Raw genomic sequence first — 25,045 nt, forward strand, 5'->3', positions numbered from 1 at the left:
TTTCATGCCTTTGTCTTCCCCCCCATCAAACCTCTGCTGATGGAGGTGGGGGAATGGGTGTTTGGAACACCTCCTAACACTAATATACCTCATTATCTACCTAATCGACTTCCACAACAGGAAGAAATGCTTGAAATTCAATGAGTTCATAACAAAGGTAAATAATGAGTAATAGTTGCATTTTTTGGGGGGGTGTCTTAAACAGTTGAGGATTTAGTTCTGCTATTAAAACCTGCACTTGCTGTTGTATCTCTAAGGCTGTAATTGCAAATATTTCAGAACAAAGGAAGGCAATTAAAAAAAAAAAACAGGGAAAAAGCAGCCTTCAACTACATCAGCAAAACCTGTGTGTACATGGGTGCTGGAATCTGTAGCTTTTCCTGAAAGTTTTATTATGAATAAATCAATCTTCAATGTCATAGAATCTCTGAAATTCTGTACTACTTCAGCAAGGATGAAGTATTTTTAGAAAACAAATGCATTAGTATGAAATAGGTTATGCTAATGTGCTTTGTATTACTTAATACACCACATTTAAATTTATCAGCTAAACAAATCTATTTCCAGAGCAATCAAAACTAACCCAAGAAGGCAGTTGTATTTGTAGGAAAAGTGAAATATCACCAAGTTAGAAGTGTATTTCAATCTTTGTGTGTTTACCTGTTAAGTCTGACAAGATGGTGCATTGGGAGAAATTAACATAGTAAACCCAGAGATTCATGAACTTAAACAATCCCTTTAATGTAACAAACATATCCAACTTTCAAATATGAACTGGAACCAGCTGAGCAAAGAAATTCAAAACTTTCTGAATGCCAAAAAGAGCTTATGCAAAACAGTGCACATTTATTCAAGGTATCGTACCCATGAAAACAAATAGAAAAAAGTTAGGTGGCACATACAGGGTAAACAGATGTAAACACCATAACAATACAGAATGTTAATCCCAACCAATCCCAAGCTTTGGTTATGAAAACTGAAATAACACTGTATGTTGAAGAAAGACAAACCAGAGGCATGCAAAGTATTTACTAAAACATACTCATCTATGTATGTAAGTGAAAGTCACAAGCTAGTGAAATGGATTTAGAAATGCAGTTTTCTTTATTTTCCTTAGTTTGATTGTCATTCAGTTTTCCACTGAAGTGGAATGACTTTCACCCTTCTTTACCCCACTGGTAATGGAATTTTTGAAGACTTGAAACAGATGTTTTAAAGGAAGTTTAGCTAATTGTGTTTTTATGATACAGTGTGACATACAACCTTGCTGCTGCAAGCAAATGGTGCATGATCTGTTACCATTCCAGAAGGCAAAAACTTGGAGAACAGTCAAGTCCTTCCAGATGGAATCAGAAGATTTTCAAGCTTCTCCTCACAAGAGAACTGAAACTCCGCAGTAAATCAGGTAAGTCACTTAACATTTTATTTCAACACAGAATATTTTGGCAACCAAAATATTTTAGAGGAATCTAAATAGTGACTTGCAATGCATGTGCTTTACAGAAAAACCAAGTTTTGTTTCAGGTATGTACCAGGAGCCTAAGCAGCATAAAGCTTTTCACATTCAAGCAACTGTACCAATTGCATCAGTCTTAGGTGCACCTACAGGTCTTTCTTGTCTTCTGCTTCATTTAAGCTGTCCTGAAAAGAGACAGAACAACAACTTATTTTTAACACTTGGTAAGATCAGAAACCATTGACTCCATGTGCCACATTTTGCCCCCTTTCAGGCATACCCGATTTGTTCACTTTACACCCTTCAAAGTTGTGGTCCCATCAGTACTACCCCACATAACACACACGCTTCTTCTGATCTTAGCAAAGTAATAACTATGCAGCCTGCTTCTGGTCCCTATTCACATTAGAGCTCAACTGTGCAGTAAACTCAGCAGAAAACATTTTCCGCTATCAGCTGATTTATCCTTACAAGCTCAGTACCTTCTGTTCTTTCCATTCAGAGGTAAGCACACAAAACTAAGGATGTGTGTTCTAGACCACAAGACTGCTAGAAATGCAGCAGGACTACTACGGCTCGTTTCACAGGGAAGCACAAAAGAATACAGGATATGCATGGTGGTCTTTATTCTAACAGAGATCAGACGAGCAATCTCTGTAAAAGTACAGGGTGAGGCTGGAAACTGGTAAGCAGCTTCACAAAGTACAGGAAAAAGATTATAATCATCTCAAATTTACCTTTAAAATAATTTATTAATATAGGACCGACAAACAGCTCTCCTTGAGAAGCAGGTCACCATAAATTTAACCATTTATTTTCTCCCAAGGCCATTCCTTGTAAATGGGTTAACTTTCATTTTTATGGAATTCTCACTGAATTCCAAGAAAGACATCAGGCATGGAGCACATCTGTCACACAACTTAAAAGAACAGGCAGGTATCTCAGTTCTACCAGAAGTAAACAAACACCAAATCAAACTGCAAATTCAGCTTTTGCTTGACATGTTGTGGTTCGTGTTTTGGTTTTGTGGGTTTTGTTGTTGTTTTGCTTTGTTTTGGAGGTTGTTGGTTGATTGGGTTGGTTTGTTTGGAGTTTTATTGAAATTTTGTATTGTTGTAGCCTGTTGTTAGCTGAGGTTAGGTTGGGGTCTTTCGTGTGTTTCATTTTGTTCTTGCCTATCAACAGTATTGCAGAATTTGTAATCCAGTATTGCAGCATTTGCAATCCAGTATTACAAACCACAAAGAGAAAACAAAATAAAGTTGCTCTTATAAATCATGTATACAGCATATACACATTATACCTATAATTTTCTTATAAGATTTCAGTTTGATCATCACAAGCAAAACTACTTGAATCTCAAGGGATAAGAAAATCGAGTCTACCAATGACCTAAATTTTGTCACCTGAAGTGCAAACAGAAAATACTAATAGCTTTGCTGTCTAGTCCTTGAAAAAACAAATTCTTCTATTTTGATGATGTTCAAAGAGTGCTAACCATTTTACCTTTATGCTATACTAAAGATTTTGGTAAATTCTCTCGCATAATTAAATAACCAACAAGCAGAATGTCATTGGTACATCATGCTCGTATAGTGATCCAGAACCACTTACCTGAAGCCACTTGTACTCTTTCATCAAATTATCATACTCTTTCTTAAGGCCTTCAGACTGCTTTTTAACTGCAGTCACTTCGTTACTTGCCTTGTGAAGAGCTGTAAAATATTAGAATTAGTGTTTTAATGATTCCTTGTACTCTTGCAGTTCCTCAGAGTTCTGGTCATGTATTAGGGCTTCATTGCACTAGACAGTCCTTCCTCTTAAAAAAAGCTTAAATTTAAAACAGAGCATCATGGATAGACACAAGAAAAGATGTGTAGGACAGAGGGGAAAGAGAATGACTTGTGTTGAGGGCAAGCAGCACAAAGAACAGGAAGGGGCTGTAAGAAAGGCAAGGTCAAGGCCCATAAATAAACTATTACAAGGTAGCAATGACTACAGTGTTTTGTCACATTGCAGAAGACAGTTCTAGAAAAATGGGACTCTACAATCCCCATAACCAAAGTCATAGGTCCTCTTAAAGAGGGAATTCAAATGCTGGGCATAAACTCCTGCTTTTCACTGTGTTATATATTTTAGCATATATATTTTAGCTTCTAATTCATTAGAAGCAAAACTTTATGGATGAGAAGGCAGAATTGGTGGGTGGCAGAATAGACAACTGAAGTTTTTAACATGAGGCAAAGTATTACTCTTCTCACAAATGGTAATAAACTGAAAGCATGTCTATGCTGCAGTACACAATAGCCTACGACTCCGTAAGGACTAATTTACAACACAGAGTAAATCAACAAGATTTCATCACAGTATCACCAAGGTTGGAAGAGACCTCGAGGATCATCAAGTCCAACCTGTCTCCACAGACCTCATGACTAGACCATGGCACCAAGTGCCACATCCAGTCTCCTTTTGAACACCTCCAGGGATGGCAACTCCACCACCTCCCTGGGCAGCCCATTCCAGTGACGAACGACTCGCTCAGTGAAGAACTTTCTCCTCACCTCGAGTCTAAACCTCCCCTGGCGCAGCTTGAGACTGTGTCCCCTTGTTCTGGTGCTGGTTGCCTAGGAGAAGAAACCAACCCCTTCCTGGCTACAACCACCTTTCAGGTAGTTGTAGAGGGCAATGAGGTCACCCCTGAGCCACCTCTTCTCCAGGCTAAACAATCCAAGCTCCCTCAGCCTCTCCTCATAGGGCTTGTGCTCGAGGCCTCTTCCCAGCCTTGTTGCCCTTCTCTGGACACGTTCAAGTGTCTCAATGTCCTTCTTAAACTGAGGGGCCCAGAACTGGACACAGGACTCAAGGTGCAGCCTAACCAATGCAGAGTACAGGGGCACAATGACTCCCCTGCTCCTGCTGGCCACACTATTCCTAATGCAGGCCAGGATGCCATTGGCCCTCTTGGCCACCTGGGCACACTGCTGGCTCATGTTTAGGCACCTGTCAATCAGCACCCCCAGGTCCCTCTCTCTTTGGGAGCTCTCCAGCCACTCCGACCCCAGCCTGCATGGGGTTGCTGTGGCCAAAGTGCAGCCCCCGGCACTTGGACTTGTTAAATGCCATGCCATTGGATTCCGCCCATCCGTCCAGTCGGTCGAGGTCCCTCTGCAGGGAGGCTTCATAAAGCCATTACATCTCTCTGCTATAGGTAGCTATCTTTATATCTCTCTGCTGCAGAAGCACAAGCATACCTTAACATTTCATTTATTCATACTAAACCAGAGAGACACTGCAAATAACCTGTAAGGCTGCTTCACAGAGCTTTATTTTAAAAAAAAACAAATCTCAATGGTGTAACAGTAAAAAAAGATTCACATATTTGGAATAAGGAAACGTGCAAATATCTTTGTAAGCAACCTGAGACAGTGTATTCTCTCCAAGAGACCTCCAAGACACTCAGTAACTCATCAGAAGATGAGGAGCTAGATGAGGGGCTTTTTTGTTAAGTACTTAGCTATAAAAGCACTCTGGTCTGAACCATGTTTATCTTCAGGTACTAGTTCCTGAAACATCAGGCCACAAGAGACTTGACTACTTGCCTAAATGTAGAAAGACAAGACTCTCACCTAGTGTTATTTCTGCTATTTTTGAATTAAGTAATTTGAATGCATAGATTCAAATTCCTTGTTATTTTCAAAGTCTCAAAGTGGTTTTCCAGTAATAGGACTTTCACCTAGCCTGAAATTCTAGTCTACTGAACAAAACAAAACCAAGCAAATAAATATACTTCAAAACATTTTCCGAAGGTTTTGGTATTTGGAAGACCTTTGGAATAATCACATATCTGACAAGCCAAACCCCATTGCATTTACTCTCCCTCTGATCTTGCTGCTGTTTAAAATATTAACAGTAAAATGTGGAAATTGCTCTAAAATAAACTTTTGATAAGCTTCTCAGTTTTAAGTTGCAGGCAAGAAACCATTTCACCTCTTCAAGAATCTGCTAATTAGAAAGTTAATTTTTGCCTACGTATAAATATTCTTCTACGTAGTTAATTATAGTAAATATTAACAATATCTAATTTCTGAATAAGCTGTATCTCAGTATTAGAGATCTAATACTATTTAGATGTTTACAAGGAGCAGCACAGTTTTTTAGTTGCAACTAAAAACTGATGTATTTTTAAAACATGAAAGAAATATCTAACAGTATCTGCAAACCAAGAAAGCAAACAAGCTGCTGCATTGTTTCAATGTTTTGACCAAAACAGATGTATGACAGGAATACCTCACCTAACCCCAGAATAAGAAAAAGCAAAGAACTGATTGTTCTTTCCACCTGTGTTGGCTATGGACACAAAAACCAACCAAACCCAGACTCATTCCTGTTGGGGCCACACAAAGTAGTATCACATCTTTGACAACAATTCCCCAGTGCACCAAATTCTCTGGATATCTTCTTGATTAGAAATAGAGACCATCCATACATCACTCCTCAACTGTTTTGCCACTGCATGAACAATGCAGTGCAGCCAAGTCTATTGTACAGGTATATATATTGTCATATGGATTGTATCATATGAACACCGATCCAGCAGAAAACAGAAGATCCTTTGTATGCACAATACAGTCAGCTATTATTTCTGGCTTCCATCTGCCCTGTTACTTTGCCTCACAGGAGGCAGAACAGATGGACTGGAAGCAAGCAAAAACCTAACAGCTTATTATTCCTGCTAAGTAAATGCACAAGCAGGCAGCAATGCTGCTTCTGCATTAACACAGCTAGTGAGAAGAACAGATAGACAATAGGTCCCGAAACAGAAATCCTGCCTCAGTACTGAGGCAGGCTCTTCTTTTTTCCTTTTTACCCCTTCCCTTCCAAAGGGGGGGGGGGGGAATCAACTAAATATTCTTAAAGCAGTGTATCAAGGCAAGACATTTTTTGAAAATTTCATCCCTTTGCAGAATATGACTGGAGGTCCATAACTAGTGTAAAATGTACACTTACAGAGAAGAATTAGTCCTTCCTTTACCATATTCCCTCCGTACCCTGTTCCAGGACAGTTTACTTCAAAGGTTCTTCTAAAGTCAAAATAGGATGAGGAATAAAATTGCTCTGAAGAGGTTATGACAGCCCAGTAACTATAGCATTTCTATCATCCTCTCATCGCAACAGGATGAAGAGCTGAACAGTAAAACAAACCTAAACAACCAAACGGGCATTTCCCTGCACAACAGCTAGTCGCAATCTGACTAAACCACTTGACTTGCTACTAAGGAAACGATCTGGAACTTAAATTAGCATTGCTCACAATACAGGTCTAAAACGCAATGATTTGGACTAGTTTAAGACTAAGAAAGTTCCCTCTCTTAAAAGAGTCATGTTAAGAAAGAGCTATTCACATTTAAGAATTTGGGCACTGAAAGGACAAGAGATTTTCCATCAAAAACACTGTAAAGCTGGGAACACAACTCCAGTCAAGTAATTCCATACTAATCCCGAATTCTCTTAAGATGTAACAGTCAGATAAAGTTTAAAAACATGGCAAGGCCAAAGAAATTACACAAATTTGTTCAAAGTACCTTTTGCATCCTCAAATCAAATTTTATTAAAAAAAAAAGAGGATGTTACAGCATCTTCTGATGGCAAAAATTGCCTTCTATAAAAAAAAAAAACAAACATGCTTGCTGCATGCAGCACCTTCCCTTTCAATCAATAAATATGAGTAACAACTCTTGTATGTGATACTGTGCAGTGGCTCCCACCAAGGTTATGATCTCAGCTAAAGAGTTACGATGGGCTTTGTTTCCTAATCTCCCTCTGCCGTAGGCTAAATAACATGAGACCAAGCTTTTAACTTATACATTTCTTTCCCAGCTTACAAAAGGGAGTTGATAGTTTGGGGGGAGGGAGTTGTGTTTTTGAAAAAACTGAAATGCTCCAGTGGAACTCAACATAAATACATTTTTTCATTCATGCTACTAGCCTGCCTGGCAACACAAAGGCCAGGCTGAGTTCTCCCTGGCAGAAACAGTTCTATGAAACGTACTCCCAGTGCCTGTATTGTTCGTAGTTTTCTAATAATATTTGCATTTAAGTGAGAATTGTACATCTGTACATGCATACTTTCTAGAATAGCCAGCAATTAAAATCTATTTCAAAACCAGCCCTTCACATGAATTGTTGTTGTCTCCTACAACACTATGCAACCATGAAACAAAAAGCACTCTTGTGACATGTTCTATACACAAATCAAGCCTCATTAAAGGATGCATAGAAGTTTCATAAGAATCTCCTCCAGCCCTATGACAACAATATACAAATGGACAGCATTTTCCTAAGTTGAACAAGAGTTCAAAAGCACCTAAGTGACTTTGGTGAGTCAGTAGGGACTTCACAAAGTGAAATCCTAGTGGCAGAGACAAAAAAGATGTCTTTGGATTTTCTCTCAATGCAGCGCTCCAGACATCCACAGCTCAATAACTTCATCATAATGCTAGACAAGATGCAGGTAGAAGCTTTAGGTGCATGTCATTTGCCACAAAATACTATTAGAAGAGTGAGGGGTCAACGAACTGGACAGGAGTTTGCTACCAGCAAGACTTATCAATATTAGTTATTCAGTAAAAGTTTCTGTTGTGCAAATGTAGCTATATCCTTTAACATGCACAAGGACAGTATCACCAAAAAAATTACCTGAAATAAAAGGCAAAATAGTACAGCAGTGCAGCAAGTCTCCCTCCTGTCCAAAAGGTCCCATAGTAACAAGTGGACATTTCACACATCAACGTTTCTGGGTTGGGATCTTACCCCAAACTCAAGGACTGATATAAGGACAGCTGCTTTATGAAACTTCTCTGACTCCGACATCAAGTCCAGATGCAGATACTTTGTTTTGTTGTAGCTTTGTGGATTATTTTCAAAATTATCAAAATGAAACAGTATTATAGCATGTCTTTTCCCAGAAAATTCCTACAGGTCTGAGACCGGCAGTGATGTTGAAAGCCTTTAATTATTTCAATCAACATTTTGTTAGAAATGTGCTTGACATACAGCAGGATAAACATTCTCACATCAGCACTGGGTGCTCCTATGAGTATATATACTTATTCCTAAATATCAGTGAGACATTTCTCATAATATACAAGTCTATCAATAAAATACCATCTTGGAAGGTTTCTAAATAGTCATGTTATTACATGTCCAGGTATGCTAAAAATGGATTTAGACTCTGAAGTGCTCGCCCAACTGCTGAGTGCCTATAAAACTCCCAGTATGCAAGTAGGGAAGAACTAGTCCCCTTTTCTTCGTTTGTATGAAAAAGTTAAAAAAGTACATCAAGTGGGATAAGAAAGTCTGAAAAGAAAACAAATTTGGTTGAAATCTTTGTCACTCATTTTCAACTCTGACTAACATTTTAGTAATTTCACTACTTGGTTTCCTCCCCATCTGCAGATGCAGAGCACAATAAATGGCAAAAGGTCGTCTTCACTTAAATTTCACCTTTGATTAAGTGAACAAAAAACCCCCATATAAGGTAGTCTGTGTTTCCTGTAAAAGGTAGAAAGGTGAAGAACTAGAGATGAGTCTCCTGAAAGTCTTCAATAATCACTGTCTACATTGCAATTTCTGAAAGAAGAGACATACATTCCTGTAAGCTGTGACACTGAATCAGATTTGTATGTCATCTGAAGTCACAGCACTAGCCTGATAATAAAACACATTATTTAAATGTGAAGTAGACTTAAATTTAGGACTGCTCCTGGTGCTGTTCCATTGAAGTAACCCACCTTTCAACACATGGCTTACTATAAAGCAATGTAAGACCTTACAACCGTGCACAAGTAGTTTAACAAATGTATCAGACCAGATTAAGAGATATCTGAAACTGCTCTGTGAAAAAGACTGTATGACAAGTATGAGCAGCAAAAAAACCCCAAAACCCAACCAAACAAAATCCAAGCTTATAACTCTTAAGGATACTGCAGCTGAAAAACAAAGACAAAAATGCCCCAAACCCAAACAAGTAAGTTTTTCTTTTTACACTAGTTTTGCCTTGTTTCATTACTAAATGCCACTCCCTATGCTCTTCACTCCCACTGCTCCCTCCCACCTGCTCGGTGGCAGTGGCTTCAGAAGAAAACCATCAATTTGATTCACATTAAATCTCTACCATTCTACAGAAAACTGTCTACAAATGTGGTGACTATCAAGCACTTCAATCTTTCTGGTTATCAGTTTCCTCAAAATGACAGACAAGAAAACTTGCAAAAAAGACAGACAGACATACCTTATCACCATCTAGCTGAAGATGGTAATTAACAGCACCAGGGGGGTTTCTCTTTTGGCAGTGAGAGGGGTGGCATCAGGGGTAGGGTTGTAAATATTTTTCTGTTCATTCTTGTAACAGACCCTCTCCCCAACTTTCCCTGCTAACAAAAGACTCAAGTATGGCTTAATTTATGTATCTTTTGGATGGACAACAGCCAGCAGGGAGAATGCAGCCGAAACAGCATGTGGTAAACCTATTTATTCCTTAGCTTTCTCCAGCATTCCTGACTGAAAAGCTTACATTATATTAGTGTTACATACCACCAGTTAAATAAAACATATGCATTTAAGTTTTTCATTGATCCTGTCACTTCAAAGGCAGTTTCCCACCCCCTTTAAGAAAACAGCAGGAGAGGAAAAACCCACAGTCAAACCAGCCTAATAATGTGAAGTAATTCTAAAGATTCTTGTTGCTTCAAGCCCAGCTGAGAACAGTTCTGCAGTTCCTGTGCATCTTCAGCATAAAATGAAGTATTACTTGTGAAATGCTACTTGTTATTCTTAGAGCTTTGTAGCATTGCCATGCAATTTGAAAACAGGGCTATGTTTTGATGACAACATGCTGTCTAGTACCATGAAACTCTGTATTTTGTTACAATCTGAACATCTGATTAACGCTTACAAGGTCACCGACAGCATTATCTTAGAAACACTAATTTCAGATGAGCAGGTGTTCATAAGCATCACACACCTTAGAGATCTCAGTAAGACAGAACCAAACAGGTAAAATCTGCTTCTATCTCAATTTGGGTTGCCACGAAAATAGTTTTGACAACCTAAACCTTAAACACGGAAGCTGCTAACAAAAGTATTATGTTACAAATTGCAAGGCATGTTTCCTTGTAGATAAAAGCAATTTAAAAAAAAAAAGCTAACACCTCTGCTACAGGAGATATGCAAGTTAAGAATATTAGTCAAGAGAGTGTTTTGTTATCTGTTGAAAACCTTACATTATACAAAACACCTCAGCCACATACTTGCAAATTTTATATATGGAGAGCAGCTGACTTGTATGACATGAAAGATCAACCTGATGTCTCTGAGCAACCTGTAATTGAGTCCATATCCTCACGTTATCCTTAACTAGTTCAATTTGTTAATAATTACAATTAAATGAATGTGTCCAAACTACACTGTACACATGAAAACATAAAATATGGACATGGCAACAGCATGCTTTTCTAGCTCATAGTCAAATGTGAAGCAACCCTAAGCCAAGTATTCCACGAATCAGTGAAGTTAATGGTATACCTAACTTTACCTAAATGTTGAAATAAATATTTTTCTTAATTGCAAGTCCTAAACAATACTTACCATTTGATGTCTTTTGTAGTTCTGCTTTCAAATGTTCAACTTCCTTCTTCAACTTTTCATCAGTTGCTTCTGCTAACTCTTTCGTTTTACTGCTTCCTTTTTCATTAAAGGCCTATTAAAAACCACAGTTGCTATAATTAATTTTATTTTTGCTACCCTAGCATTAATGCCAAACAGCCAGAGACTGTCATCCTTGATCTTGCAAAGCAGCAAGTTTTATCAAACATAAACATGAATAGTCAACTACTCAGTTATTCTAGGAAAAAAACCCACACCAAAATTAAAAGAACCCACAAAACAAAACTGCTCAGTGGTTAAGCTGATAATAACGCCGTATTTGTAATAGTATGGCATGATCTCCTGTGTAAGAGTCCTTTGTAAGTCTACATCATGTCCACAACCTCTGTTCAGATTATAAATGGCTTTTCCAGAAGACATACAGTGGGACTGGAAGTGACAGAATATTGCTGTGTTTATATGCAACTTGTTCTAGTAATTTATTCTGACTTATTGTGCAATGCATCACAAATCTCTCCTTGTAGCTTTGCAGCTACTTCAATCTTCAGAATACCTCAATATTCACATTAGATTTGCACTGAAAAAGAAATAGGAAAGTATTCAGGAAGAGCCCTATAAGTAGTAGACATAAGAGCAGTATTCTGAAAATGTTGGCACTATATTTGTGCACTCTCTTATCACTAAGGCAACTTCTACTGATGACTTGAAATATCATACATTAAGGATTAGAACCAATAATTAGACTCTTTGCCTCTGTTAGCCAACCAAGTATCATCTGTGTTATAAAAATAGCACAAGAAGTGGTAAATGCTTAACTGGAAAAAGAGAAGTAGAAAAACAGCCAGTTCACTGGTGATATTAGTGGGGAAATAATACTCTGGAAATACAGGAAAGAAATTATTATAAAGACTGGTATATGATCCAGAAAACAAACTAAGCCAATCAAACAAAAACCAACCAATGAAAAAAAAATAATAACAAAAACACCACCAAACAAACAAAAAGCCAAAACAAACAAAAGCAAACCACCAAAAAAAGACCTGAGTAAAGTGTAACCAAAGAGCAGAGAATGAAACAGACTGCTGATAACAAAAGTCATAGCCAGTTTGTCGTGGAAGCAGGCAATCTGTGGCCAGTTTACTTTGTGCTCACCTTTTTGCTATTGATACAGAAACAGTTCTTTCTGTAAACTTATCTCAAGCACTGTGCTCCATGGAAACTCTTAACAGGAGACAGTACAGACCTAGCACACTATAGTAATCTTACAGTAAGCTTAATAAAATTACAGTAGAACTTAGAGCCAATGCCATACAGGCAGGGTTTTTGCCTCTCTGATGGTGAAATGAAGCATGCTTGTACATGAATACGAGAGCAGGGGCCAAGTCACAGATGAACCCAAGTTGCAGTATCTCTATAAAATTAACATGAACCAGTTTTGAACACTATCCCCAGTGTAATGGAGATGCAGCTGCAGCACACTGTCTATACCTGTGGCTACCACTGTTTTTGCAAAACATGCAATCAAACACACAAATAGAAACAGGAACACAGTTTCCAGTTTCTGGCTATCACTTAGAAGCAGCTAAGAGAATGTGTTGCTAAGAGAATGTGAAAACAGAACAAAAAGAGGACTTCTGGCCAAATTCCAACAGGACATAGAGAAGAAAAACCTATCAGTATGCAAAGAGACAAATTCCATGGCTGAGGGAGAGAGTCTGGATAATTCTGACAATAAACCAAATTCCAAAATTTTGGAATAATTTCATACTTGGGCAATACCTCACACACTCTAGTGATTCTTGTTTTACAATACCTCTCCAACAACTGGATTTTTTTTGTATCCCTTCTAGTACTTTTTGTGCAGAGTTTGTTCTCTGTCTCAAGATTTGCTGGGAAAAAAAAAATAATAAAAATGCTGGTACCCATAGACAGTACTCCAGACTGGAAGGATACCTGTGCACATCTGCAGTGAATTTTGTTTTGACAATGTGCCAGACTGAAGAATGTTGTAAAAGTCTTCATACCCTGGGTATCTGCACTCCAGCTTATAGTTAAATCTCTTCCAACAGAAGTCAAACTAACCAATTACAAGAAAGATTTCATAGATTTATATTTATGATCTTTGCTGCATTTTCTGCCTACATACAGCTGTATACTGAACCACAAAAGACACCTAGCTTATAAAGACACATAGCTCATAAAACATAGCGTATCTTTGGTTCACTAGTGCTTTTAAGTTAGAAATGTTTGCTAATATCCTCATTAATTTGGCAGTGCCTTATTTAAAAAGGAAAATATTAAGAAATTGGCTGACCCACTGTAAAAATAGATGTAAGGATACAAAATACAAAAGTCCAATTTTACAAGTTAGAAAAGATACTTCACGACTGGAGAAAATCGTGTTTAGGAGGAAGAGCCAGAATGAGAACAGCTATACTGTAGGCTTTTCCATATTGGATTGTTATAACCCTGACTTAAACAGCTAACTGTTTAGAGTAAAAAGAGTAAAATTAGTGTCTTACTCTACTCTGTTACGATTAAATTTAGAGCTAATATAGGACTACGTTACTGCTTTGATGAAATTTGTACTGGAAAGACAGGAATTAATTTATTTGGATTACTTTGGCTTCCTTTGTTAATAAAATACCACTGAAATTCATGTTCAGTATTTTCATTTAGATCTTTAAAGACCATTTTCTTCCTCTTTCCACTAGAAGGAAAAAAATGAACAAACATTTTGTGCCACTTGCTGTATAAGGAAATAACTGAAATTTCAAAGATACCTCCTGCAGTCTTTCATTCTCGGCCATGTATTTTTTGGCTGCCTCAGTAGCATCATTTACTTGTGTCTCCAAAGCTGCATGAGATGCCATCCCTTTTGCCAGCTGAGTAAGAAGGGTAACAGTACGTCTCAATACACTGGTGAAGAAACAGTGAACAGCACAATGATTCACAGCACAGATTTAAAAAAAAACAACAACAAAATAAAATGAAACAAGAAATATAAAACAAACCACCTAAAACAATCCCTTCTCTCTCTCTCTGCATTAGATGTGAAAACAAAACCACAAGAGTACTGTTTAAGCATCTGAAAAGAAGCATCCAGGTTCATCAATGACAAACAATAGTGAAGTAAGAGACTGCAATGTTTTTCATCTGTCAAAAATCTGGCTTTTACCTGATGTAGAAGCTCCCTCCTCCCAAAACCCCACAGCCATTAAGAGGTCAGAGACCTGCTTGCTTAAATGCTGAGTACTCTTACATGACCTAGTGTTTTAAATAGAATGGATTTCTGAATACAAGACCCAAACAACATGTGCTGATGAGTAACATCCAAGAAGAAAAAAAACAAACACCACCGCCCCACAACTTTATAAGGGGCCTTACAGTAATAAAGTTACAAATGTGAGCACATTAATCTTCAGAAAACTCTCAATAATGTACAGATCAAAACATGCATAAATGTTAGCACTCATACTTAACCTCAAGTTTAAGCTTTGCAAATGCCTCCCTTGATGTGATCACAGAATCACAGAATTATTGAGGCTGGAATAAACCTCTGAGTTCATCAAGTCCAGCCTATGACCTAACATCACCACATCAATGAGTCCATGTCACTAAGTGCCACATCCAATCTTTCCTTAAACACCCCCAGGGACAGCAACTCTACCACCTCCCCGGGCAGTCCACTCTAGTTTCTAATTACCCTTTCCGTGAGGAAGTGCTTCTTAACATCTACCTTAATCCTCCCCTGGTGCATCTTCAGGCCACGCCCTCTCATCTTGTCACACGTTGCCTGGGAGAAAAGCCTGACCCCCACCTTACTACAACTTCCCTTCAGGTAGTTGTAGAGTGTGATAAGGTCCCCTGAGTGTCCTCCAGGCTAAACAACCTTAGCACCTTCAGCCTTTCATCGTAAGACTTTCCCCCCAGTACCTTCAGTAGTCTCATTGCTCTCCTCTGGACCTGCTCCAGCACCTCAATAGCTTTCTTGAGGTGAGAGGTCCAGAAGTGCACACAGTACTCGATGTGAGGCCTCATCAGTGCTGTGTGCAGAGGCAGAATTACATCCCTGTTAATTGCCTCTGCATCACTACTTTCATTATTCATCCTGGGAGTCCCTCGAAGCTTTATGTTGCTGAATCACAGAAAGGTCAAAGAAAAACTAAAATAAATGGACTTCTGTAATAGAACTATGCAACTGCTTTTCTTCAAAAGAAATATGAAAATCCAGGTAGTTGGCTTTTTCTTAACTGAAAGCTTATTAATAGACTTTCTGCTTTAAAGGTAAGCTTCCCTCCCTGCTCATTCACAGAATGCTCGTTTTTCTTACTTATTTTTGTTTTAATATATTTAAGGTCCCCACACCACTACTTTTCCAAAGGTCAGTGTGTTTTACCAGTGCTTATTAATTTATAGATGCAGCAGTCAGTAAAACACCATTATTAAAATAGAATCATAATCATGCAGCTTGAGAGGCTTCCACAGGTCATCCTGTCCAAGCTCCTGTCCAAAGACAGGGACAGGCTGAGCAGATTGGTCAGAGGCTTGTCCAGCTGAGTTTTTATGCATATTTATTTAACCTTTCTGAAGGACAACAAAGCACATGATGTATTCCTATTACTATTGTGCACGACTACAACCACCTTTGTTTTCTCCAATATTTTTTGGCTCAAGTTTTGTACAAATTTTTCCTTAACACCTATGCATCACACTCTTCTATGATCAGCTAATAAGGCCATACATCACTTCAAGGGAAAGAAGTCTGTTGGAAGTCTGTGATTCCAGGCATTTCCTTGTTCTATGTTCCTCTTGTGTATCTAGGCAATGTCAAGCAGCTCAGTGAAGGAATTCAGAGGGCCAGCATTCTTTGCCCATAAAAATGTACTAAATGCATATTAAAATGTACAAACAATAAGTCATCTGATCAACATGTCTGCTTCCATTCATTCACATTATCTGTGTCCAGTTGGTTCATGTGCTTCTTTGCCCAACAGAGATCTGCAGGTTGTGGCTAAAGATTCACAGGTAGTCTTGGTTGCTTCTGCTGCACGGTAGAAAACTGTCCTGTCCATTAACCTGTTTTATTATCTGTATTTAAACATCTTTAAAGGGATACTTGCACTTAAGATCAAAATATCAAAGAATGTGAGCTGCCACACAGTGTTTGACCTGAAATAGTATCTGAAACTTTCCTTGTAAGTTGGAATCCTACAGTTCCTAACTTAGAAATGAAGTAGTTCGAGTTGCTTAACACAGCATGATACCAGCTTGCAACATAGTAAGATTATTTAAACATTAGGGTTTTTTTTCCCTCCTTAATTCTACTTTCCCGTTTTCAAAACAAACAAAACATAGGGCATAAGTTTAAGGAAGGAAATGAGTAGTCCCTGAAGAAACTTCTCCTGGAAAACAAGTTTTCTCAAGGATTCAAAATGATTCTTTCCATGTGTGGCACACTTATCCTTTCAACCTTCAAACATTTGTAAGTTATTATTTTCCCTGGTTTTACTTGCCTCATAGCTTATTTGCTCAATCTTTAATCTCTGCAAATCAGCTCTCCAATCTTTTTCATAGCTGCATTAGTTTGTGCAACAGTTCCCCTAATAATGTACCATGCAGAAACTAAAATAAAAATTAAAATATACTTACAGCCAAAGAAATAAGGAAAAACCTGAGAGATAGAGGTTTCTTTGCGATCGGAAGAGTTTCATCTGAATATGATCAACGGCATTGGCATTGACATTTATAGCCCTTTCTGTCACATGAACCGCAGAGTACTTCCTGACTTCTCTAATAGCATCTGCAAACAAAACCAGTTTGTTCTTATTCACACCTGTGAGGATGAGTGTATGATAAACCAGGCATATTACCAGAAATGTGTATTTGGACTTTCTGCTCAGCAAACAGGCATAGGACCGATAGTCACTTACATTATCCAAACCTTTTAAAGGTAGGTCTTGATCAATCACTGAAGCAATGTATCAGTTTCAGAGATTCATGAAACCACTGCCCAAAACATGCTTTGATATTCACTTCCAACACTTGCACCCCGTCATCAGGGATCAGGCCAAAGCAACACTTCTGAATGTTACTAGAGACCCCACAGAAATGAAACTTCAAACACTTCAGCGATGACCAAAACCAAACAGAAGTTCAGATCCCTGTTATGTAAGAAGATTCTAGTCCTGTGGTAACCCATCGTTTCATGCTACAAGGACAAATATCTCACCATGGCTTTACTTTTAGCCCAAATCTGCATTTCTGAAAATCAACAACCATCACCAACTCAAAAGCAACTCTGGTTGAAGTTTTAGATGGGAGTCTGTAAGAGTGAACTAAATCTTTCCGTTCTTAAGCCATTTACTGGATTTACTTCCAAGGACAATACTAATGATCATCTAAAAAAAACCACAAACCAAATGTACTTAATTGCATTTCCAGTACTTCCTTTAATATTAAGATTTCAGGTTTAATTTATTAAATCAACAAACACACCATGTTTGGGATTGCTGCTGACAAGTCCATAAATCCCAGTAAACATCTGAAGCAATAGCGCTAATATGTAATAGAAATGCAGCAAAAGTTACACTGTATATTGAATGTACAACTCGTTATCAAAACAGTGTGTCCCTGTTGAGGGTGGAGGAAGAGCACAGCCTGTAGACTGTCTCTGCTAAATCCAGTCTTTCGCCCCTAGAGAGATGCTCCCCTTGTGGTTTTCTATACCATAACTCCAGCTGTCTTTGCCTTCTAGGGGACATTTAGCATGATTTGGGTGGAGATGAGTAACACACTCATGTACGTTTAACATGTACTCTAGCTCATTATCATACTGAGGGATGTCAGCTGTAATATTAGAATTGGAAAAGTCGTTGCTCAGGCACTGTGTCCTTCAAAATTTGTTTTGAAGCAGTGTGGTTTTGTTGTTTCAGCCTTGCTTCATTAGTTTTCACTGAAATAGGGCTGTTTTATGTCAGCCTTTTGGCAGGTCAGCTTCACAGATTTTCATTTCCAGAACACAAACATCTATCAGTTTTAAGCATCTCAACCTTTCTCCTGAAGTGCATTAAACTAACTCACATTCCTGTCCTGCAGTAAGCTAGGAAGTTATCCCAGAGATAGACCTTAGGGTCTATTCATAGTAAGTGTAGACAACAGCTGTTTTGTATCTGTGCTAAGCAGAAGTATCCAAATAGCTCAGTCCTTTGATACATTCTTCTGGTCTTCTATTTCAACAGCAACCAAGAGAAAGACTGCCATCTACTGCATACTTTGCAGCTCAGCCAAATTCTGTATCAAGGAATTCAAGTTTGTTTACTGGCGTGAGAAACTGAAACTAAGCAGCAGCTTAGACCAAGCTCCATTTCTCCCCCTCGTTCACTACTACATTACTATGCATTTGCATTTCCAGTACTGATGTGGTACCAATCCTCTCCTCTTCCATTCTACTGTAGCACTTTCAAACTAATAAGCTGATTTACATTAGGCTCAGATCCTTCCCATTAATCTAGTGCTATGAACTCCACGTAACAGGATATTTTTTTTCTCCAATGTAAGAAATTACTTACCAAGAAACAAGACGATCAGCAAAACTATTATTGTAAGGAACATCTTGTTCCAAAAAATTGCCATTTTGCTCCATAGAGGAATCATAAAAATCTTCTGCCATCTGTAAAAGAACATTGTTATTCAAAAAACATGTAAACACTAAAAGAAGTACACAGTAACCCCACAGAAGAGAGTCTTGCCATTCATATGAGACTTATGTAAGATCCCTAAACAGCTGCTTTAATTTAATATACGGATATGTAACTTTTTTAACAATCCAACTTACCTCTTTTTTGTTTGTTGCCAACACAGGCAAAGATGGTTCAACCTCAAAAATTCTCATATGACAGCAGGTACTCTCCAGATGTTTTATTTTAGCTTGAACTTTGGCCAGCATTATTTTGCATTTGGTCCTGACTATGATAACCTCAAGGATAGGATGAAGATTGTACAATCCATTCCATCATTTTTAGCTCTATCCACTTATACACCCTATCGTCAAATAAAATAAAAACCATTCACAAATTATTATCACCTCTACCATCCTTCTTCAGAAGGCTTATCTTTTACACTGCTGAATTTGCAAATGACAGTGTCTCTCATTTGCATTTTGTCAAGAATTAAAATCTCTTTCAAGAGCATAAATTTGTTGGCTATGGAAGCAAGTTCAGAGGTCCACTGGCGAAGACCATGACTGCGTTTTTGTTTAAACAATTGATTGTCTATTAAACACTATGCTTGCAAAAATTCAAACTTCCAGCACTTCCAGCACCAATGAAGAACATCTAATGCGCACAAATGAATGGAAACCCACAGCAGGTGACAACAGAACACTACTTGTCCTTTGCTGCAAGTTAGAATCTGTGCTACTGCTCTGAAGTAACACCTAGCACAGGAGTGCTAGTCACCATCTTACTACATCAAGTAAATTTCCAACTTTTCTTAAGAGTATTTACATTTTCCAGAGACTGTTCAAATTTGTCCTTTAACAAAGCTGTTTTCAATCTACTCTTACCTTAGCCTAAATTGGACTGTAGCATAACCTCTAATGGTTCCTTCTGGTTCTGCACCAGCATTGTACATGCAAAAATCTCATTTACATCTTTTTGTATAATTTGAATTCTTCACAACAGCCAGCCACAGTCAGTATTAAAAAAAGTTTACTTTCATTAATCCAAGCTACAACTCAAAGGCAACTTGCTAACTCTTTAAACATGTGATTCTCTAAGTTTCATACAGATCCCCACTTAAGAAGTGACTCTGAGGTATGACCTTAGACCAATTATATTGCCAAGTTATATCCAGGCTGAAAATAAGATCTCTTTACTGCAAAGTCTTCCCAGGATTTATTTTCTCATACACTTTTCTATCTTCACTTATGCTTCCTCATGAAGTGTTGACGTTCACATTTATTAATGATCCACTGAGTTTTGATGGCAAAAGTCACATATACATAATCCTTCCAAATTATAATACTGGTCACCACCATTGATGTACTGCAATTGGCAGTATGGTTCTTTTTGTGTACTTGCATTTCTCTAGCGTCAATTTACTTACTCCCCAAGAACTTAAAAGCTTGTTATCGAAGTTTAAAAGGAGTTCCTTGCCCAAAAAACATGCAGACACAAAAGAGAATCAGGTGAAGACTGACAAGTGAGTAAATATAAAGTTTAAAGATCAGCAGTTTTTTGTCTGTCTTTAATCGTCCATACTTTACCAGACAGACAGAACCAGCTCCTAGGCCACCAAGCTGAGCAAGGCACAACTGCTGCCCTCTGGTACTGTCAAAGCAGCTACATGTAATCTTTAACTCCACAAGATTCCTGTGACAGTTTTGTTAACAAGATAATTGAATATGTCACAAAGAATAGTGCTGTTTCACTCTTCTGGAAACCACAGTTCAAAGGAATAGCTGACTGCTAGAAACTAGGCACAAAAATCTGTACCTTTGTATGTAACTAAAAACACTGTGTTTAATGTTTGATTACATTTTGGTAACACTACAGTTTATAAATTTGCCTTTTATGCATAAAAACTGGATTCAAGCCCTCTTTATATCATAGGTGAAACCTATTTCAACATTACCAATGCATTACCTGCACATGTCATCAGCCTGCAGAAATTCCTGCAGCTAATTTCCTCACATAAACCACTAATGATATGATGATTATGACTCACGTAATATTTCTCTATTCTTACACACTGTTGCACTTTTGATTAGGAAACAACAGAAAATATGAGCCCTCAATAGTCTTGGGTGATATGCTGAACTCCTCATAGGCCACCTTACAAAAATTGGAGGCTAAATTAGATTTTAGAATATATTACATTTTGGAAGTTTTGGTAATATGACTAATCATTAATACCAGCTGCGGAGGATCCAACCATTCTCAAGACTCTCCCATAGCTTTAAATACTTAAATTCAGACTCTCCACACAGCAGAGTTTTGGATTACGTTTTTTTTCTTTACAATGTTACAGTAAAAGCTATATTCTTCATTTTAAATGCAAAAAGCAAATACATCACACTTTTAACATAACACTAAGACACTAACAATTGTTTGGTTTAAAAGCTTTAAGGTTTGGGGATGTACTTTGGCTGGGGTTTCTTTTAAGAATTACTGGTATTCCAGAAAGATCTTGCCAAATTTAATCAGCTACTTATAAGAAACAATCCTAAGACAACACTGTAAGCCAAGCTTTTACATAAAATGAGTAATTCACATATTTGTTTCCCTCCCCCCCCCCCTTACTAAGGGCATTTATTTTAAAAAATTAATTCTTTTTCTTAATGTTTGTATTGTGTTCCAGAAGTATTATTTTGTTAATATATAGAGGGGCCTTTATTTCAGTAGTCCGGAACATTTAGCATCCAGCTGAAGTCCACTTCTTTTAAAACAAATGATCTCACAAATTTCTTACTGCTCTTACACATGCTGTATGTGGTTGACTATCAGATGTCTCTTACCTGGTCCACACCCATAACGCCTAGTGCACACCAAAACACTGTAAAGCTGCTCCTCATAAACTTAAAAACTTCTGAAAAGGCTGCACAGTTCTCTCGTTTCTCACTGAGCTCACGGGAAGGCAGATACCCTACCATATGCTGGCTACTCAAAAAAAAAAAAAAACCAGAAGACTGAAAAATGACATTCCATTTGCTGAAGCAAAGCAATGGGGCTCATCCCGGGAACTCGGATCAATCAGCAGTGTGTAGAAAACAAACATAAAGCTCCTTAACAGGCTTTTTAATTCTTGAAATTCCTGATGCTCAAGTCCTAAATACCATTCCTTCAGCTTAGTTCACAACTACTTTAAGATGGTAGCGAAACTCCGTGTTTACAAAAGCAAAGGCTTAAAAGAAACCCTCAAACTGTGACAAGACCGAGACGGGGTTGTCTCGCACAGTGAAGTCCTACCTCAGTGGAGAAATAAACGGCAGGCAGAGCACGAGGATCACTGCTATTTCACCATACAGGAAGAGGGCAACTGCCGTCCACTGGAAAGTCATAGTTCCAGCACTCCTGTGAAGGAAGAAGAGGCTCAGGCGGGCTCACGATACTTCACCCGCTGGTACCATTGCCAGAACGGTTCCGGCAGCTTCCCCCGGGCAAGGCTGCCTCGCGTTGCGCTGTGGGGCTTCAAAGGGAATTATAAGTAACTGAACTCCAGCTCCGCGGGGTTGTGTGTCCCACTGTATTAGCTTTCTCTCTCGAAGCAGCCCCTGGGGCAAGGCGCGTTTAACGGCCAAGAGAGGTGGGAGCTAGGACCCTCAATGCCGCTGCAACCGGCTCAGGGGGCAGAGCAGGGCCTACCGGCAGCAGTACACTAAGAGGAAACCGCAGCCCCGCCTGTGGCGCACACCAACGGCTACCTCCCCCTGCCCACAGCCTCCGCTACCCTCTGCACAGCCGAGGAGGCCTGGGCCTCCCCGGACTCACCCCGTTCCTTCTCGCGGCCGCCCGGCCTTCGCAACCTCCTCGGCGCCGGCGCCCAGCTGAGCCTGATGGCGACGAGCCGCTCTCAAAGGGGCGGGGAGCGGGGCCTCGCCTCTCGGGACGGGCTCGGAGCGAGGGAGCCGGTCCTTCCCGCAGCGCCGAGGAGCAGCGGCACAGGCTGACAGGGCATGCAGTCACGAGGTAACCTCCGCCCAGCTCAGAAGATGTGGGCCGGGACTACGGACATGCGGCTGGGCGGGGAACATGAACTGGAGCCGATGCGGAGGTGGCTGCCCTCCCAGTTAGGAAAGGGTGCGGACAGGCCAACGGGGAGGGAGGAATCCCCTCAAGTCCCACCACCCTCCCCTCTCCACAGAGGCCGTGTTTGGCTACCGCCCCTGCTGCCTCTTCCCTGGCAAAGGGCCGAGTGCTGTAACGACTGTTGAGGGGTTTGCGTGAGCTACCTAAAAAGGGGAGCAATTTTTTAAGGACCACATCTCTGTTGGAAAATGCAGGGATCTACATGTTGCAAAAGGTTACAATTAATGGGTTTTTCACATTTAGAGAATGTTTGTAAGCATTTTGCTGCAGGATCTTGCTCTGATCATTCCACTGCTCCATGCCTTACCTTACTTCATTGGAGATGTAACTCTATAGCATGGTCATTAGTTTCTGAAGTTCAATTTAAATACTCTCTGTTTTTATCTATATATTATGTACTTCAATGTATTATGATCCTGTAGGTCTGTCTTCTCAAGGAAAATGGGTCCAATACTCATACAAGTAACAACCAAACAAGTCTCAAATACTGCCAAACAGTAGTGCTAAACTGCAGTGTTTGGACCTTATGAATAAACCAATACTCTTTTGGAAAAACATGTTCTTTCCTGGTGTCCTGTGCAGTGCTTTTTATCAGCACAGCAAGGCTCCAGGCACATTATACCTTGCTATCTATTTTCCCATTTTTTGACTACCTCTTTTGTCACCTTTGTAAGTCCCCTTCTTTACCCCTGCATAACACTCCCCTAATCGCTTTCCCCTGTTCCTAGTTTTGCTGTATCTGTGCCCACATCCAGTATGCCTGATGCCATTATTTGGGCAGTCTTGACTTGCTTTATATGGCATAAATGAGGTTATCAGTTATCAGACACTCTTGGATCTAGAAGGTTTTAGTTCCAAAAGAACTCAAAACTACAGTTCTCTGTGCAGTTCAGTTGTTTTTCACCCAGCTCTTCTATAACCACCAGTGAAATCTAGCCATTCCTCCCAGCACTGTTGTTACTGGAAATTGCAAGTAAACTCCCCAACACTGATTTTTAGTTTTGAGAAGTATACATGCCTTTTATTTACAGCTGGGCACACAGGGAATCATTCTACCCATGTGAGCACATGAACGAGTATCTTACAGAGAGTAAATATCAGCATTCTATGCATATTCACTACATTCCCAGGAAGTGATTAACATACTCATCAACCTTTAGGAACTCATGCTAACATATGCATATAGCTCTCCCGCATGCACTTTCCCATCCTCTGGGAAATGTTGGGGAAGAGTCTTCAAGAAGAATCCCCCTGACTTCCTCCGCCTCTGATGCTCAGATATTCTTCATCACTTTGTTCCCTAGCTGACCCTGAGGTTCACGCATGCTCAGAGAGGTGTGAATTCATTAGTGAGAGTGTTTAGAAGCTTTCTTATCATAAAGAAAACTGCAGACTTCACAGTTTATTACCTTTCCTTCCATGATGCATCCTCTCCTCATGTGAGGCCTACAAACATGGTTTTCTTTCTCTAGCTGTGTTCGGTGTTAAAGAAACAAAGGCTAATGAACTAGTAACTTTTACTGAATGGTATCACTATCTGCAACTTTTACTAGCTTTTCACACTCTTGTATGCCATGTTCAGCAACTTCATATGTCATATCCAAGAGTTTTCTGCACCCTGTTCAGTTAGCTCAGGCCAGGGCCAACTCAGAAGCTTGCTGACTTGCTTGCAGTTTTAACAGACTCTGAGGTGCTGGTGGAAAGAGTTACTGCATCTAGCTAGGGGGAAAGAGTTACTGCATCTAGCTAGGCATCACCAGCTCTTGACATCCAGCTCTCTTCCCTGCTTTTGGAAATTCTGTTTCCATTAATTTCTGTCAAAATGAGACATTAAATGCACTTCCCTGGTCCTGCTTGTCACACTAATAGTTGTTCTTTGTTCTAATCCATTTGAACTGACATGGGGTTGGAAGTTCCAGGATAAGCAGTTTTGAGCAGAGTTGTTTGCAGCTGCTCACAATCTGATATTGTTTACCCGTTAAATTTACCAAGTCTGTGACCTGGGGATGGAGTCAGTGTGTTAGCATTTTCCTAGCTACTGCCAAGCATGTCTGGATGAAAGGTTACATCCCAAATAATTGTTTATGCATAACAAATATTGGAGAGTAATACGACC

The 25,045-nt window shown here is 39.2% G+C and overlaps 1 protein-coding gene across 2 annotated transcripts in view; it reads right to left on the minus strand.

Moving 5' to 3' along the window:
- Positions 1-324: 324 nt before the first annotated feature.
- The window catches only part of DUS4L (dihydrouridine synthase 4 like), a 36,458-nt gene continuing 11,737 nt past the window's right edge, over positions 325-25,045 (minus strand). Inside the window, exons 1-8 of one of the 2 annotated variants that reach the window (XM_009910174.2) lie at positions 22,612-22,756; positions 22,090-22,194; positions 18,691-18,791; positions 16,772-16,922; positions 13,903-14,038; positions 11,102-11,213; positions 3,071-3,171; positions 325-1,641 (exon numbers count right to left, since the gene is read on the minus strand). In XM_009910174.2, the coding sequence (XP_009908476.2) occupies positions 1,603-1,641; positions 3,071-3,171; positions 11,102-11,213; positions 13,903-14,038; positions 16,772-16,922; positions 18,691-18,791; positions 22,090-22,181 (732 nt within the window). In that variant the 5' untranslated portion in view covers positions 22,182-22,194; positions 22,612-22,756 and the 3' untranslated portion in view covers positions 325-1,602. Of the gene's footprint in view, positions 1,642-3,070; positions 3,172-11,101; positions 11,214-13,902; positions 14,039-16,771; positions 16,923-18,690; positions 18,792-22,089; positions 22,195-22,611; positions 22,757-25,045 lie in introns of those variants that run through there. The other variant, XM_054178009.1, reaches the window with a different exon arrangement.

This window comes from Dryobates pubescens, chromosome Z (genome assembly GCF_014839835.1).
Source record: "Dryobates pubescens isolate bDryPub1 chromosome Z, bDryPub1.pri, whole genome shotgun sequence".
Classification (NCBI taxonomy): Eukaryota; Metazoa; Chordata; class Aves; order Piciformes; family Picidae; genus Dryobates; species Dryobates pubescens.